This window comes from Mustela nivalis (genome assembly GCF_964662115.1).
Source record: "Mustela nivalis genome assembly, chromosome: 1".
Taxonomy (NCBI): domain Eukaryota; kingdom Metazoa; phylum Chordata; class Mammalia; order Carnivora; family Mustelidae; genus Mustela; species Mustela nivalis.
Window position 1 is genome coordinate 200,993,919 of NC_139020.1, and position 18,536 is coordinate 201,012,454.

General features: G+C 43.0%; 1 protein-coding gene and 1 pseudogene across 4 annotated transcripts in view; one reads left to right on the forward strand and one right to left on the reverse strand.

The window, feature by feature from the left end:
* Positions 1-18,536, reverse strand: part of KIF15 (kinesin family member 15) — a 71,939-nt gene that overhangs the window by 24,606 nt on the left and 28,797 nt on the right. For all 3 annotated transcript variants that reach the window (XR_014304593.1, XM_082705769.1, XM_082705770.1), the window contains 9 exons: positions 17,543-17,668; positions 17,254-17,376; positions 14,035-14,158; positions 11,648-11,724; positions 11,190-11,399; positions 10,097-10,274; positions 7,839-7,980; positions 5,783-5,924; positions 1,011-1,208 (listed from right to left, as the gene is read on the reverse strand). Coding sequence is in view for 2 of the 3 variants with exons in the window: in XM_082705769.1 (XP_082561895.1) it covers positions 1,011-1,208; positions 5,783-5,924; positions 7,839-7,980; positions 10,097-10,274; positions 11,190-11,399; positions 11,648-11,724; positions 14,035-14,158; positions 17,254-17,376; positions 17,543-17,668 (1,320 nt within the window). In the remaining variant the exon portion in view is untranslated. The remainder of the gene's footprint in view (positions 1-1,010; positions 1,209-5,782; positions 5,925-7,838; positions 7,981-10,096; positions 10,275-11,189; positions 11,400-11,647; positions 11,725-14,034; positions 14,159-17,253; positions 17,377-17,542; positions 17,669-18,536) is intronic.
* LOC309860762 (glyceraldehyde-3-phosphate dehydrogenase-like) lies at positions 2,479-3,646 on the forward strand (annotated as a pseudogene). The gene is made up of 2 exons: positions 2,479-3,253; positions 3,489-3,646. The product of its transcript is annotated as a glyceraldehyde-3-phosphate dehydrogenase-like (transcript).

The window sequence follows — 18,536 nt, forward strand, 5'->3', positions numbered from 1 at the left end:
TGTCTCTTCTGCATTAGAAGAAAAAATAGGGGTGCCTGGGTGGCTCAGTCGGTTAAGCGTCTGCCTTTGGCTCAGGTCATGATCTCAGGATCCTGGGATCGAGCCCTGCATTGGGCTCCCTGCTCAGCAGGAACCCTGCTTCTCCCTCTCCCACTCCCCCTGCTTGTGTTCCCTCTCTGGCTGAGTCTCTCTGTCAAATAAATAAATAAAATCTTAAAAAAAAAAATTTAAACCTCACATGGACAAAGATATCAAAGGCCACTCTGGAGTCAGAAAACAATTTCAAAAGACTGCACGAATGACTTCTCATGTCTCAGAATTACACTGTGGTCCGTCAAAGTGGAGAATTTGAAACACAAAGGGAAAAGGTGATTAAAATTAAATGGGTTCAGTCCTAGAGCCATCCTGAGACTTCTAAGGCTGCATGTGACTGACTTCATGCTCTCCAGGCCTTGGAAGGGACAAAGTTTTGGAATCTGAGGGTGGTCTGGCTCACTCTAAGTTTCACTAGACAGCAGAAAAATGTTTAAAAAAAGAAAAAAAGAAAGAAAGAAATCCAAATAAATAAATCACCAAATAAATAAATAAGTCACCAGAACTCTAGGATAAGCACACTTCAAATGTTCTTTCAAATATACCAAAAACTGTCGGAAATTTGATCTATAAAGATTCTCTCCATTATTTTCATTTTCTTTAGCACATACAGTACTGTGCCATATCAACCAGTTCTGGAACCTGAAGCTGGTGGCAGACTGGTCTCTTCATATGTTAGAGACCCTATAGCCTGAGGAGGCTATAGTGTGGGACTTGCTAAATCCTGCAAATGACGAGAGCAAAAGCAGGTTGATAGTGAGGCCAGGGGCTTTCACACGCCCATATTTAGAAACACAGTTTTAATACTACATAGCTTTGAACACTACAAATGCCTGAGTTGAAATGGTAAGGGAAGTCTGTTTTCAATGAACGTCTAATGACTCATGTTTTCGCAAACCAAAAAAAACAAACATTACCTGCACCATTCTAAGCTCTTCAGAAATGGCTTCAAAAGCTTGTTCATTCATCTCAGGTGGAACTGGCTCGTTCAAGATATTATCATCTAACTCACTGGAACTCTGAGTGCCCGCAGGGCCAAAGTTCCCCACTTCAGGGCTTAATTTTGACACCGGTCGAGACCAAAGTTGATAAGCCTTGGTTGGTGTAGTTATAATCTGTAGCAAAAGCGATTATGAAACAGCATTAGCACATGTGAACAAAAGAGCAAAAGTATTTACTGTGTGAACGGAAAGGATAAAATTGAAATTCTAATCATCAAAAGAGTATCCTCAAGAGGCAGCTGAGAAATGACTAAGTTGAAACAAATATAGCAATTTAATGTGGTCTCAAGCAAAATTCTAGTAATATTGTTAAAACTGAAACTTAATAAGCTGATTCCAAAGTTCAAACAAAGAATAAAAGTTCAAGGAAAGACAATTAAAAATTTAGGGGGCGCCTGGGTGGCTCAGTGGGTTAAGCCACTGCCTTCGGCTCAGGTCATGATCTCAGGGTCCTGGGATCGAGTCCCGCATCGGGCTCTCTGCTCCACAGGGAGCCTGCTTCCTCTCTCTCTCTGCCTGCCTCTCTGCCTACTTGTAATCTCTCTCTGTCAAATAAAAAAAATAATAATAATAAAATCTTTAAAACAAAAAAAAAATTTAAGAAGACTTCCCTGACCCATATAAAAATACAAGGGTACAGTCATTAAAACAGTGATCAGCATACAAATAAATAGGACACTCGAAGAAAATACATAGAAAAAGTGATTTATATGTGGAAAGTTCAAATTAGCGAGAAAAACAAGGACTATTCAAAGTTAAATCTCTATGTAATAGCATTCAGAAATAAAAAGGCAGGGGCATCAGGGTGGCTCAGTCGTTAAGCCTCTGCCTTCAGCTCAGGTCATGATCCCAGAGTCCTGGGATAGAGCCCTGCATTCGGCTCCCTGCTTGGTGGGGATTTTATCTCTCCCTCTCCCACTCCCCCTGCTTCTGTTCGCTCCCTCTCTAATAAATAAATAAAATACTTTAAAAAGTAAAAAGGCAGATGAACTAAACATCTCAATGTAAAAAGAAAATTATAAAAGTAGTTTAAGAAGTAGAATATATTGGGGCGCCTGGGTGGCTCAGTGGGTTAAGCCTCTGCCTTCGGCTCAGGTCATGATCACAGGGTCCTGGGATCGAGCCTCACATCGGGCTCTCTGCACAGCGGGGAGCCTGCCTCCTCCTCTCTCTCTGCCTGCCTCTCTGCCTACTTGTGATCTCTCTCTTCCTGTTGAATAAATAAATAAAATCTTAAAAAAAAAAAAAAAAGAAGTAGAATATATTGATGATCTTGAGATTGTCTTTGAAAATACATAAAAGAGGCTCTCTGCTCCTCCCCATTCGACAGACAGTCTGCATCTCTGGTGTAGTTCCAGCCGCGTCCCCAAGACATGATGACATGATGGCGGAGGTCGGAGTAAACAGATTCAGCGTATTGGGCACCTGGTCACCAGGGCTGCTTTTAACTCTGGCATAGTGGATACTGTTGCCGTTAAGGACTGCTTCATTGACCTCAACTACATGGTCTACAAGTTCCAGTATGATTCCACCCATGGCAAATTCCACAGCACAGTCCAGGCTGAGAACAGGAAACTTGTCATCAATGGAAAATCCATCTCCATCTTCCAGGAGTGAGATTCCGCCAACATCAAAAGGGGTGATGCTAGTGCTGAGCATGTTGTGGAGTCCACTGGGGTCTTCACCACCATGGAGAAGCCTGGGGTTCACTTGGAGGGTAGGGACAGGGGGATGGTCATCATCTTTGCCCCTTCTGATGATGCCCCCATGTTTGTGATGGATGTGAACCATGAGAAGTATGAAAGCTCCCTCAAGATGGTTGGCAATGCCTCCTGTACCACCATATGCTTGGTCCCACTGGCCAAGGTCATCCATGACAACTATGGCATGGTAGAGGAACTCATGACCTCAGTCCATGCCACACTGTCACCATGACGTCTTTGGATAGCCCCTCTGGCAAGCTGTGGCGTGATGGCCAAGGGGCTGCCCAGAACATTATCCCTGCTTCTACTGGCGCTGCCAAGGCTGTAGGCAAGGTCATCCCTGGGCAGAATACAAAGCTCACTGGCATGGCCTTCCATGTCCCTATCCGCAACTTGTCAATCATGGATCTGACCTGCTGCCTGGAGAAAGCTGCCAAATACAATGACATCAAGAAGGCGGTGATGTTGGGGCGCCTGGGTGGCTCAGTGGGTTAAAGCCTCTGCCTTCGGCTCAGGTCATGATCCCAGAGTCCTGGGATCGAGCCCCACATCGGGCTCTCTGTTCAGCAGGGAGCCTGCTTCCTCCTCTCTCTCTGCCTGCTTCTCTGCCTACTTGTGATCTCTGTCTGTCAAATAAATAAATAAATAATCTTTAAAAAAAAAAAAAAAAAACTTTAAAAAAAAAAAGAAGGCAGTGATGCAGGCATCAAAGGGCCCCCTCAAGGGCATCCTGGGCTCCACTGAGGATCAGGTTTGCCCTGCAACATTAACAGTGACACCCACTCTATCATCTTTAATGCTGGGGCTGGCATAGTCCTCAGTGACCTCTTTGTTAAGCTCATTTCCTAGTATGACAATGAATTTGGCTCCAACAACTGGGTGGTGGATCTTATGGTCCAGATGGGCCTCCAAGGAGTAAGAGCCATCTAGACCACCAGCCCGAGAGACAAGAGGAAGAGAGCCCTCAGCTGCTGGGGAATCCTTGCCCCAACTCATCGCCCAACACACTGAGCATCTCCCAACCTCTACCCAATTTCCACCCCAGACTAACTGAGAAGGACAGGGTCTTGGGGAGCTCTATCTTGTACCATCGATGAAGTCTACTATACCCAAAAAATTAAAAAAAAAAAGGTAGAAGAGGAATAAACCTGGCTATATCAAAATTTTAAAAACTCTGTATAACAAAAGTATCACATACAAAGATAAAAGACAAGCAACATTATGGCAGTAGCATGGCAGAGTATGTTGGCAGTAGTATATGACATACAAGAGAGTAACATGTTAAAAACTACAACCAGAAGACAAAACAACCAGTAAGAAAACGGACTCTTCTTTTTTCTCACAGAAAAGGATATACACAAATGGACAGTGATCATAGATGTGCGACCTCACCAGAAAGAAAGGAAATGAGAAATAAAATCTTCAAAAGATACCATTTCCACCCATCATACTGTCATACATTAAAGAGGGAGACACCACCAGTTCCGGGGGCTGGCACTGGGCAGTGAGTGCTCCCAGACCTCCCGGGAGAGCACATAGCACAGACACCTGGCGGGCAGGACCCCAGTGCTGAGACATCAGATGACGACCACGCCTTCACAGACTCTCCCCAAAGAACATTCACACTGGCAACCACCTATACAAGCCAGGGGTTGTCCAAAATATGGAAACCTAGATTTAAAATGAGGTAGAGTTCTACGTACTATGTAATATGGGAAGACCTGAGGCATATCCTAGAGTTAACAAAAGCCCACTACAGAGTAACATATGTAGGATGATTCCATTTACATTTAAAAACAAAAGCTCAGCTAAAAATCTATGAAATAACTCTCCATTATTTTCCCAGTCCCTACATATATACTGTACAAAACTGCCAACCAAGGATGCCTGGGTGGTTCAGCAGGTTAAGCATCTGCCGTTGGCTGAGGTCACGATCCCAGGGTCCTGGGATCAAATCCCGCATCGGGTTCCTTGCTCAGCAGAGAGCTGGCTCCTTCCTCTTACTGCTCCTCCCTCTGCCTGCTGCCCACCCACTTGTGTTCTCTCTCTCTCGCTGACAAATAAATAAAATCTTAAAATTAAAAAAAAAAAAACTGCTAAGTAAAAATATTCCCAAACAGAACAAATTACCCACCACGGATGGGGCGTGAAGGACTACATTAGAACCAGATTGGCAGCAGTGCTCAAAATGACCTTGAACTGAAACTTACATATGTATGTATATCTCTTTTAAACAAGAAAAATGTATTCATAAAGTACTCTCATGTAACTGAGAATGAACAATAGCTCTGAACTGCTATGCTGCTCTTGGTAAAACTTTTAATCACTTAGATCTTATTTGCTGACCTAGAAGTGGAAGCAGCAGGACCAGGCTGCCACACACGCTTCAAGCTCTCCAATTCCACTGTGCTAAGGGGTTACAGACACAGGATGAGAAAACATTTGGCCATGTTCCACAGTTAATTTAAAATAATTTCCGACACAGATTTTTTAAAGGCCATCATTTTTAGAGAGCAAAGAAAAAAATTCTACTTTTGTTTTAAAAAACTGCATTTTCTAGTTTAAATAAATGGTAATACATCCATACAACAGATTCCTGTGCAGCTGTCAGAAAACGAAAAAAAAAAAAAGAAAAAAAAAAGGAGGTAAAGTTCTTTTTTTCCCCCTGTAGTCATGGGACAAACTTAGAAAGAGAAAAGACAAAAACAGAAAAACCCAGGTGTAGAATGTTTTGTATAATATGCTACCACCGTGGGCGCCTGGGTGGCTCAGTGGGTTAAGTCGCTGCCTTCGGCTCAGGTCCTGATCTCAGGGTCCTGGGATCAAGCCCCACATCAGGCTCTCTGCTCAGCAGGGAGCCTGCTTCCCCCTCTCTCTCTGCCTACTGCCCTGCCTACTTGTGATCTCTCTGAAGCAAATAGATAAATAAAATATTTAAAATAAATAAATAAAAATTAAAAAAAAGAATTGCTTCAGACCACCTACCTTAAGCGTTTCAGCATGAATTTTATTCAGCTGAGAAACTTCTTGTCGCTTGTAGGCTTTTGTTGCTTCCAAAAGGTTTTCAAGATTAAGATTTGCTTTTTGCAAAGACTGAAGCTCTGATTCCAATTCTAGCTGCTTTTTCCTAAGGGATATTTAAAAATTGAGTATTTCAGGTAATAAGTAATGTCATACACTTGTAGAGTACTTAACACTTTATACTCTCACATAACTTGCTATTTATCCCTTTAAATCTAAGATATTCTCAAATTATTACCCTCAATTTCCATTTGGGTAATATTTGGCTATAAGAATTAACTACAGTATAAAGTATATGACTAATAAATGGTAGACCTCCAATTCAAAAACACTAATAGTCTGTGATGATACCACAAATGGCATGTTATTATTTTTTTTTTAATTTTATTTATTTATTTGACAGAGAGAGATCACAAGTAGGCAGAGAGGCAGGCAGAGGGGGAGGGAGAAGCAGGGTCCCCGCGGAGCAGAGAGCCAGATACGGGGCTTGATCCCAGGACCCTGGGATCATGACCTGAGCCGAAGGCAGAGGCTTTAACCCACTGATCCACCCAGGCACCCCGGCATGTTATTTTTAAAATAAACACTTTCTGGGGTGCCTGGGTGTCTCAGTCAAGTGAGAGTTGACTCTTGCTTTCAGCTCAGGTCATGAAATCAGTCGTGAGATCGAGCCCTGAACTGGGCTCCATGCTCATGCTCCCTGCTTAGGATTCTCTCTCTTCTTATGCCCTTTACCCCCATGTGTGCTCTGTCTCTCTCTAAAATAAATAAATCTTTTTAAAAATGTAAAAAATAAAATAAATACTTCTTTCTATTTTAGAATAGCATAATCTTAATTATACTATGAATGTGACTTATCTTTTGTTTTTTTCTTTTACACAAGGAACATTAAGAATATTAACCTGTAATTTCTAAAAATTCTGATTCAATTCATAACAACATTGATTTAAATTTGGTAAACAGATACGGATGTATTCATGAAAACATCTGTATCGGGGGTGTGGGTGGCTCAGTGGGTTAAGCCTCTGCCTTTGGCTCAGGTCATGATCTAAGGGTCCTGGGATCGAGCCCTGTATCGGGCACTCCACTCAGCAGGGAGCCTGTTTCCCCCCACTCCCTGCCTGCCTCTCTGCCTACTTGTGATCTCTGTTTGTCAAAAAAATAAATAAAATATTTAAGAAGAAAGGACTCAAAAAAAAAAAAAAAGAAAACATCTGTATCATCTAGTTCATTAGATATATTAAGGAGCTTTTTCTTCATGTCAAAACAAGGTAGTTGCTATATGAGAATTAATATTTAACATAAAATGCTCAATCAAATGGTCACTGTTAGGAGCGCCTCGGTGGCTCAGTCATTTAGCATCTGCCTTCGGCTCAGGTCAAGATCCCAGCGTCCTGGGATCGAGTCCCGCATCAGGCTCCCTGCTCTGCAGGAAGCCTGCCTCACCCTCTCCCACTCCCTTGCTTGTGTTCCCTCTCTCGCTGTGTCTCTGTCAAGAAATAAATAAAACCTTTAAAAATAAATAAATAAATAGTCAGTGTTAAACGCTAAAATAAATCCACATTCAAAAATACTGAGACAGGGGCGCCTGGGTGGCTCAGTGGTTAAGCCGCTGCCTTCGGCTCAGGTCATGATCTCAGGGTCCTGGGATCGAGTCCCGCATCGGGCTCTCTGCTCAGCAGGGAACCTGCTTCCCTCTCTCTCTCTGCCTGCCTCTCCGACTACTTGTGATCTCTCTCTGTCAAATAAATAAATAAAATCTTAAAAAAAAAACAAAAAAATACTGAGACAGGGGCGCCTGGATGGCTCAGTGGGTTAAGCCTCTGCCTTCGGCTCAGGTCATGATCCCAGGATCCTGGGATCGAGCCCCGCATCCGGCTCTCTGCTCAACAGGGAGCCTGCTTCCTCCTCTCTCTCTGCCTGCCTGTCTGCCTGCTTGTGATCTCTGTCAAATAAATAAATAAAATCTTAAAAAAGAAATATTAAGACAGGTAAGCATGAACGTGGATTTATACTTTACCTCGTTAGTTCTTTGTATTCTTCATATTCTTGCTTCGAATTATTTAGCTCTGTCTGAATTTGCAAGAGTTGTGCTTTCAGCTTCTCGGTGTTCACTAATGAACATGGCTCCTTTGGAGCTTTAGGAGAAAATCCTTGTTGACCTGGTAATAAGGAAACAACTTAGTCTTTGAAAGAGAAAGAAAAGAACCTGTTTTCTAAGTTCTCTGCCGGGTATTAATTTCGAAGCAAAGAAGGGAAAATGAGAGATGGATTGGTAAGTGGACCCCAAAGAACAAGAGCCTGTAACTCAGCCGGAGATATGACACAATGTAGTGTGTCAAAGAGTGCTGGAAGTTGTTTCTGAGAAGCTGAGAAGCCCCAGGATGTAGGGGCATATTGAAGGCAAGACCTTTGCCATCGGGAGAAAGGGCAAACCATGAAGTACAGCACGCATCAGGCCACTGAGATGTCAGCAGGCCAGTGCTGCAGAAATTCGTGCTAACGGATAAAGTGAACAGTCAATAAATTACTCAGGAAAGGAACTAAAGAGCAAAGGCTACACGTTGAAAGAGCTTGGGGTCATCTAACTGGTAGGAAATATTTTCAGGGATTGCTTAGGACCAGATGGATATGTTGAAGAGAGTTCTGACAAGTTCCACTGTGGGAAAACATCGTGTAAAGTTGTTTAGAGAATGATCTTTGTTTAGAAGATGGTGGGTTCTGGATATTGCATGCAACTGATGAATCATTGAACTCCACCTCTGAAACTAATAATATATTATATGTTAGTTAATTGAATTGAAATAAAATTTTAAAGATAAATTAATTTTTAAAAAAGATGATGGGATCAAGAAATGACTGTTAGTATCTTTCAAAGGCAGTAAGTCAAGGAATTATTTGAGGTCAAAATGGCCAACAAAATACAGACCACTGTAGGGAAAAATAGCTGAAATAATACGCAAAACCTGATCTTAACTTTGCATCTAAAATCAGTCTCTTCACAACCAAATTTTATTCTTTTATTGAGTCATAACAGAGTAGAAGAAGACTTGAAAAATGAAAAATTTTAAATGGACACAAACAGGCTTTGTTGCAATTGCAGAATGAGATTACGGTGTTCTCAATTTTGATCTGAAATGACAAAGGCTGAGATGGAATCTAATGAAAGCCCACGAAAATATTCACTCTGAGAGTGGGGCAAACATAGACTTTGTTGCCAAGTCCCAGGCCATTAACACCAGTAGCTACCCAACGTGTGAGATTTGATGCCAACTAAACCACTTTTCACAGAGCAAAAGCAGACAGAAATAATGTAGAACTACCAGTGCATGCTGGCCAGTATAGAACTAACAGGGTCTGGCCGGCACCCACCACCTCAGGACACAAGCACCGAGCTGGGATCAGGAGTCTGACCTACAGATGCCTCTCACACTGTACAGACCTTAGCCAGACAGGTAAACATCATCCACTTGACAATCACCGGTGTTCATTAGTTAAACACTTTTATTTTTATTTTTTTTTTAAGATTTTATTTATTTATTTGACAGAGAGAGATCACAAGTAGGCAGAGAGGCAGGCAGAGAGTGAGAGAGAGAGGGAAGCAGGCTCCCTGCTGAGCAGAGAGCCCGATGCGGGACTCAATCCCAGGACCCTGAGATCATGACCTGAGCCGAAGGCAGCGGCTTAACCCACTGAGCCACCCAGGTGCCCCAGTTAAACACTTTTAATTTCAGATAGTTAAAGCAGGAAAAATTTCATTTAATAAAAATTAAGAGAAATATCTGAATCAAACTTTTAGCAACCAAAAAGAACCATAACAAATATTTTGTTGATAACGTCTCTTAGCCTGCGTAACTCAATACTAAGAGATTTATGAGAAAGGAGTTTGGAAAACGCCTTTTGGTAACATAAAAGCCTAAGTATGTACATAAGAAATTAGCACACTCGGGGGGAGGGGGGGCCTGAGTGACTCAGTTGGTTAAGCGTCTGCCTTCAGTTCAGGTCATGATCCCAGGGTCTGGGGATCTAGCTCTGCATCCAGCTCCCTGCTCAGCAGAAGCCTGCTTCTCCATCTCCCCCTGCTGCTCCCCCTGCTTGTGCTCTTTCTGTCAAATGAATAAATACAATCTTAAAGAAAAAAAAAGAAAGAAAGAAATTAGCATACTAGGTCTTGAGGCCAAAAGGAAGACCCTACCGGTGAGACAATAAAATGCTTTTTCAACAGCATCCCCCTCAACCACGTCCCTAGAAGACATGCAGACAACAATCATTTCTTACCCTTGTCCTTTTTCTCTGTGCCAGATATTTCAGAGAAAGCTTTTTCTAGTACAGCAATGGTCTGGGCATCCATTTCTTGGGCTCTTTTCACAGGCTCTAATAATCTCAATCTTCTGTTCTCCTCCCTGAGGGAATGGTTTTCCATTGCATATTTTGCAACTCTGGGATGGTGTTCTATCTGTGACATAGAACAATTACAGATTTACAGACAGACAGACATTTCCTCAATAACCAATCCTGCCGCCAAGCCATTTGGAAACGTTAGGAATGCTGCACGCTCTGTGGACAGTGGTCCGCCGCAAGGGCTGTGGACAGCAACCTGGCAGTTGTGACCACACGGAGCATGTGCGTAGCCTACGACGCCATTATTCCGTGTCTGGGCCTGTGCCTTGAAATTTTCACCCAGGCATGGGCTCATAGGGAAAAACGTGCAAGAGTGTACACTGTGGCCGACTCTTCATGCAACCGGGGCTGTTGACATTAACACACTATAGCAAAGAAGGATACGCTCTATCGACCAGGAAGCCACCTCCTCCAAAATATATTAAGTGAAAGAGACAGCAGAAAAGTACGTACGCAAAGTTGCCTTTTGTGTTGAAAATGATTATAAAAGTAAAAATATCCATATTAGTTTGTATATGCATTAAAAAGCCTCAGAAAAGTACAAAAGTCAGAAACAGATTTGATTTTTTTTTTTCCCCTAACGATGTGCCTGTATTAACTACCCATCCTCCCCAGGGAAAAGGAAAAAAAGCATCAAGAAGTTGGAAGGGCCCCAAAGGGTGTGGGGAAGAAGTTGGAAGGATCCCAATGTACAGAGACTGCTGATTCAGACAACTGCTCACCGGGACAAGGGACAAGGGACACTTGCCTGCTGGGTGGGACGCTAATGCAGCATCTCACAGTTCCTCCCCTCCTTCTTAATTTTACCATCATGGAAAATGGGGGGAAGAAGTTGTGCAATCATACAAGTCAGCTAAATTCGTTCAAAAACACTTTTCCGTTATATTAACTCACATGAATTTGGTGGCAAACTTAAATTTGCCCCGAACCTCCCTTCTTTTTAGAAATACTACAAATGTCATACACTCACTTGTTCCCGCAGAGTTTGGATTTCATCCCTTAATTCCGACAACAAGCGATCCTGCTCCGCAGGCAGAAAACTTCCCCGGGATTCCTTGAGGAGCTTCTCCAGGCGCATTATTTGATCCTCTCGGAATTTCACAATCATTTTATTAGATTGAATAAATTTTTCTTTTTTGAGGGTGAGGTCTTCTAACTGGGTAACTTTCTCTACCAGAGACTTAAGAAATTCATAATTTGGTTAAGCATGAAAAGGAATTCAGCCTCCCTGAAATTCAGGGAGGCTGAATTTCCACAAACCAAGCAATAAACACTAACTTGACACTTAATCCCAAGGGCAAAATTAAATTTTCCACAGTTTTTCTTCATTTTCTTTATTTACTTGTGCCCTTTATTTCACTCAGAAAGGTGCCATGGAGCAAAAGCCTAAAATATCCAGAATGCCCTTTAACCGACTCAGTTTCCTACCTTCTTTTCCTGTTCAGATTTCTTAAAGAACAACATCGCCTCTTGAAAATACTTCATGTAATTAGTCTGATCTTTGTCTGTAATTGATCCAGTAAGAAAGAAAAGAAAATGGAAAAAAATGTTTATCTCTCAAATTTTAGGGCCAAGTATTGAGCTAAAACAGCCTCTGACTGTTCTCAATCTAAAAGAATCAGACTGTTGTACCCAGATCACAGATTTCAAATCAATCCTATCTACATATTAGCGATTCTTTGAAGAAAAATAAGTTCTTTCATCCTGTTTAGTAAACACATACATGTTACTTATGACTGAATCCTGGAAGTGGATCTAAACGAAATTACTATCTTTTTTCAGCACCTGTGAGGAAAGAATTATTCAAGATTATTTCTACACCGCCTTCCCATCACATCCATAGATATGGGGATATCATGGACATATGGGATCTGTTACCTGATTACAAAGTATGGGCATCTCTAGTTTTACTGTGTGTTGCTGTATCATGCTTTGCAGATACTGCATTCTTTACCAGTGGAGAGTTTGTGGCAACCCTGCATCGACCAAGCCTACTGGTACCATTTTTCCAATAGCATTTGCTCACTTTGCGTCTCTATGTCACATTCTGGTAATTCTTGCAACGTTTCGACATTTTTCAGTATTGTTATTATATTTGTTACAGTTATCTGTCTGGGATCAGTGATCTTTGATGTTACCACTGTAATTACTTTGGGCACCACAAACCATGCCCATATCAGATGGCAAACTTAATGAATAAATGTGTTTTCTGAATGCTTGACTGCTTGACTGCCTGGCTCTTCCCATCTCTCTCCCTCTCCTAGGCCTCCCTATTCTGAGACACAACAATATGGAAATTAGGCCCTTTAATAACCCCACGATAGCCTCCAAGTGTTCAAGTGAAAAAAAAGTTGCACGTCTCACTATAATCCTAAAGCTAGAAATGATTAAGCTTAGTGAGGAAGGCACGCTGAAAGTCAAGACAGGCTGAAAGCGAGGCCTCTTACTCCAAACAGCTAGCCAGGCTGCGAATGTGAAGGAAAAGTTCTGGAAGGAAGTGGAAAGTGCTACTCAAGCAAATCCATGAATGATAAGGAAGCAAAACAGCCTTATTGCTCTCAGGGAGAACTTTTAGTGGTCTGGATAGAAGATCACACCAGCCACAACATTCCCTTAAGCCAAAGCCTAGTCCAGAGCAAAACCCTTACTCTCTCCAATTCTGTGAAGGCTCAGAGAACTAAGGAAGCTGCAGAAGGAAAGTCTGAAGCCAGCGGAGGTTGGCTCATGAGGTTCAAGGAAAGAAGTCGTCTCCCTAATGTCAAAGTACAAGGCAAAGCATCAAGTGCTAATGTTCCTCTACTGGATCTGGGCAAAGTCAACTGAAAATCTGGAAACGATTCACCATCCTAGATGCCATAAGAGTAATCGTGATTCAGAGGAAGAGGTCAAAATGTCAATATGGAGTTTGGGAGAAGTGGATTCCAGCCCTTGTGGAGGACTTTGAGGGATTCGAGTTCTCAGTGGAGGGAATAACCAGAGATGTGGGGAAAATAGCCCCAGAACTAGAACCACAAGTGAAGCCTGACGATGGGACTGAATTGCTCCAAGCTCCTGATAAAACATGAACGAATGAGGAATTACTTCTAATGGGACAAGGAACATAAGGTTCCCTGAGCTAGAATCTACTCGTGCGGAAGACAAGTGCTGTGAAGACTGCTGAGATGACCACAAAGGGTTTAGGGCGTCACATGACCTGAGCTGACAGGGCAGCAGCAGGACTTGAGAGGACCGACTCCCATTCCGAAAGAAGTCCTGTGGTGGGTAAGGGGCTATCAAACAGCATTTCATGCTACAGAGGAATCATTCGCAAAAGAAAGAGGCAATCGATGCAGCAAACTTCACTGTTGTCTTATTTTAAGAAATTGCTACAGCTGTCCCAGCCCTCAGCAGCCACCGGCCGGATCAGTCAGCAGCCATCATCGTGCAAGCAAGACCCTCCGGCAGCAGAGAGGTTACAGTTGCTGAAGGCTCAGATGGTGGCTACCATTTTTCAGCAACTGAATATTTTTAAAGTATGTATGTACATTGTGTTTTTCGACATAACACTACTGCACAAAATATACTACAGTATAGTATAAACCTAAGTTTTATTTACTGAATGGCTTTACTGTAGTATCGGCTTTACCGCAACGGTCTGGCACCGAACCTGCAGAATCCCTGAGAGATGCCTATACCGTGTTCCCAGGTGGGTAAAACAAATACACTTGTTCAAAAATGGGGGTAGCTTTACTGTACTGTGCCTGTCATCAGAGGGTTCTCAAACTAATATCCGCATGTGGTCTTCCTCAGGATGAAGGACACTGTGTTCATCTCACCTTTGGTCAGAAAGCCTTCCGGTAGTAGCTGCCCTGAAGTAAACTGGGCCAGCTGATCTTTGAGCCTCTTCACTTCAGCCTGGAGCTGGCTCACATTTCCTTGGGTGTCTTCATTGACCACTGCCTGTTCAGGAATTTTTTAAAAAGCATTAAAAGAGGGGCGCCTGGGTGGCTCAGTGGGTTAAGCCGCTGCCTTCGGCTCAGGTCATGATCTCGGGGTCCTGGGATCGAGTCCTGCATCGGGCTCTCTGCTCGGCAGGGAGCCTGCTTCCCTCTCTCTCCCTCTCTCTGACTGCCTCTCCATCTACTTGTGATTTCTCTCTGTCAAATAAATAAATAAAATCTTTAAAAAAAAAAAAAAAGCATTAAAAGAATACTCTTGAGTCATACAAGACTTGTGATTCTATTTGTTATAGGATCTAGAGTGACAAACACCAAACAAAACCACACTCCCAGCCCACAAACGGTCGCAAGGCCCCTAGATTCACAGTGTGCTAGGGGGGGGGAGGAAGCCTCCCTTCCCTTTGCCTCATACCTACAGTCACGGGCTCTCCCCCACTCATCACCCCTCCTGGATGCTCCCACTTAGGGGTCCACCCTGTTGGGCTGAGCCACCCAGGGATCTGGGTGTGTGCACCTAACACTGCTGCTTCTTGGGAGAGCCCCAACCCCATGGAGAAGAGCAAACAGCTCTTCCCCTCTGGAAGGAGCATCCCCTCCCCTCTGTCTTGGCCCACTCTAAGGGGACGATGAACAGCAGAGCTGGCCTGAGCTCCATCAGCTTAGCAGAAACCCCCTTCTCCAAAAGAATCCACCCCTGTATTTCCTAATAGCCCTCCTGAAGAGAGGAGTTGGTGGACAGCTCTATTTCTGTTTTATTATCACACTAAATGTTATTTTAAAGAAACGTTTCCTGAAAAAATTATCTTAAAGGAATGACTTCTTTAAGACAACTTTTTTTTTTTAAGATTTTATTTATTTGACAGAGATCACAAGTAGGTAGAGAGGCAGGCAGAGAGAGGGGGAAGCAGCCTCCCCGCTAAGCAAAGCCTGATGCGGGGCTCCATCCCAAGACCCTGAGATCATGACCTGAGCCAAAGGCAGAGGCTTAACCCACTGAGCCACCCAGGTGCCCCAAAACTTTTTTTTTTATTAAAGATTTTATTTATCTGAGAGAAAGCCAGTGCGCGTGCACACGTGTGAGTGTACCAGCAGGGGGAGCTGCAGGTAGACAATGATGCTGGACTCAATCCCAGGACCCTGGGATCACGACCTGAGCTGAAGGCAAATGCTTAACCAACTGAGCCCCTCGTTAAGACAACTTCTAAGAGGTTCAAAAAGGCCCATAACACCTAGAGGGTGATAATAAGAGCTAACAGTTTAACTACCAATCAGCTCAAAGGGCCCCAGCTGTGAAATACCCAATATCCTAAAAAGGGAGGAAAACTTTCTGACACAGTCCTGAGGTCCCCGTGTTCTTGTCTTAAGCCAGGTCTGCCCACTGGGAAAAATCTAAACAGCACATGGTTAAATGAGTCCCAGATATCCTAGTCACTTCCCACCAGCAGGCTGCAGAATAGGACTTACCATTGCTAATAATTAGTACTAAGGCTCCTCCTGGTTTTACCGTTTGATGTATTCAGCAGCCATTTCTAGTTGCTTCTGATGCTTACCGCCAGTCTCATTTCAAGGCACTCCCTGTACATTCTGACATCACTGCCCCATCAGTGACATCATAATCCTAATTATCCCTGCTGTTCTCCACTCTCCAAAAACTCTTAGTAAGCCCCAAGAGACAGGGTCAGGAAGCCCTAGTGATTTTTCCTCCTTATATTATGAATACCCCACTACAGAGTCATAATCCAATAAAATAAATCAACAACTAGACCTATACTCTTCTGACTTATCCAGGAGAAGAGGCAACATGGATCTCTTTACTTTTACACGCTAGGATGATCATGGAGTCTACCTGGGGGACAGAAATGACCAACTTCTCATCTGAGAGAAAGAGGAAATTAGTCTGCCAATTCATGGCACTGTAATTCTTTTGTCTAGAACCAAAGGGGCATCCAGCCTTTCCAAAAGAAGTGGGGGACCCCTGCTCCGGGGGCTGTTAAAGAGCTGCTTGCTCATAGCCAAATATGTCTGCCATCTGTTTTTGTAAGTAGAGCTGCACTAGAACACAGTCATGCCCTTATGTTTGCATACTACTGACAGCTGCTTTCTCACCACCAAGGCAGAGCTGAGTAGCTAGGACAGACGCTATCTAAGAAGCCTCAAATATTTACCTTTACAGAAAAGCTTCTTTGACCACTGGTGTACACAAATATCAAGGAAGCTTCTTATATACAAGAAAAATGGGGAGGGGCGCCTGGGTGGCTCAGTGGGTTAAAGCCTCTGCCTTCAGCTCAGGTCATCATCTTAGGGTCCTGGGATCAGGCCTCACATTGGGCTCTCTGCTCAGCAGGGAGCCTGCTTCCGCCACCCCCTCTCTCTGCCTGCCTCTCTGCCTACTTGTGATCTCTGTCTGTCAAAGAAATAAAAATCTTAAAAAAAAAAAAAAGAAAGAAAGAAAGAAAGGAAGAAAGGAAAACGGCGAATCCTTGCAGGTACAAACAACGTAAAAGGCAAAGCTTGTCAACATCAAACTGTCTTCATAGTGAAGCCCCAGCGAGTGCGCACATGCGCGCGCGCGCACACACACACACACACACACACACACACCAATCCCTCTGTTAGCAATGGTTTGGGTAAATAAATTTAGTCTCCAACCCAGTTAGAAAGGAAAAACTCTGCCTTCCTTTAAGAAAAATCAAGTCAAACCATACCAACCATAAGACCTAATCTAGATCTCAAATTCCTTGAGCAATACAGAAAGCTAGGAAAGATGAAACAAATCTTGCTTAGAATTAAGCTTTCAGGGCGCCTGGGTGGCTCAGTGGGTTAAGCCGCTGCCTTCGGCTCAGGTCATGATCTCAGGGTCCTGGGATCGAGTCCCGCATCGGGCTCTCTGCTTGGCGGGGAGCCTGCTTCCTCCTCTCTCTCTCTGCCTGCCTCTATGCCTACTTGCGATCTCTGTCAAATAAATAAATAAAATCTTTAAAAAAAAAAAAAAGAATTAAGCTTTCAAAGAGAAATAAATAGAAGTTAGTGTTTATATTAGGGCAATTACAAGCTTAAGTATTTTTCTAATTTACTTAATTGTACTCAGTATTTTACCTTATTTTTAATCAGCTTGGCTCTCTGAGCAAAATTAAGTGTTGACAGTGTTTCCCCAAAACACCTGGATCCAGGATGAACATTTGCGATGATGGCTGTTTTGGCATTGCCTCCAAGGGAATCCTGTTTAATGATATGAATGGTATACATTTTCAGGGAAGAAACCATAAGTACTTTGTTAAGCAAAGAAAATGGATATTCTTACCACTAAGGCTGAGAGAGTACATGACTGTCAACCACAGTGAGCATAACCCAAAAAAGGGCCCAGGAAGCCAATGGTCTACTTTACCCGAAGTAAGAAGGTAAGTTTGGAGTCTCTGTAGCAAACGTGCCTCTGTTTTCCATTACCTACGTCGACAAGCGCAGTAATCACTTGGCCCAGGCAGCTTAATGACCGGTTTATATTACCTGCCTCCTAAGGGGAAAAAGAATAAAAATCGAGATGCACTGGTTTCATTTTAGTATTTTGAATTAAAATATGCCTAGCAGTGAATTTTGAATGGAACATCAAGTCATGGACAATATTATCTTTTTTTTTTTCAGTCACAGAATATTACTAAGGATAACTGACTTTCCACCAGATGTCCTCAACTACTCCCTAACCTTTTCCTTATTTGACCCACTCTGCAATTTTTATATTCAAAGACAAACACAGAAATTATGTAAAGAAAACAAAAAGCCACCTCATAATTCTAAGAGTTTTAAATTGACCTATAGGTAGGGATAAAAGCTGGGAAAGAACAGAGAAAAAGGCGAATTAATAAGGAGTATTTTTCAATACTTTTATGTTAAAATGTTTGCTACATTAAAAGAGTGTGAATAATAACCCATTCATTCCACATCCCACAAAGTCACTGATGAACTTATCAGAATAGATTATTCAGTCTAATTCTGTAAAGTGTAATAAGACCCTTTTAAAAAGTGGTTTGGGCGGGGCGCCTGGGTGGCTCAGTGGGTTAAGCCACTGCCTTCAGCTCAGGTCATGATCTCAGGGTCCTGGGATCGAGTCTTGCATCGGGCTCTCTGCACAGCAGGGAGCCTGCTTCCCTCTCTCTCTCTCTGGCTGCCTCTCCGTCTACTTGTGATTTCTCTCTGTCAAATTAATAAATAAAATCTTAAAAAAAAAAAAAAAGTGGTTTGGGGGGACGCCTGGGTGGCTCAGTGGGTTAAAGCCTCTGTCTTCGGTTTAGGTCATGATCCCAGGGTCCTGGGATCAAACCCCGAATCGGGCTCTCTGCTCAGCAGGGAGACTGCTACCCCCCTCTCTCTACTTGTGATCTCTG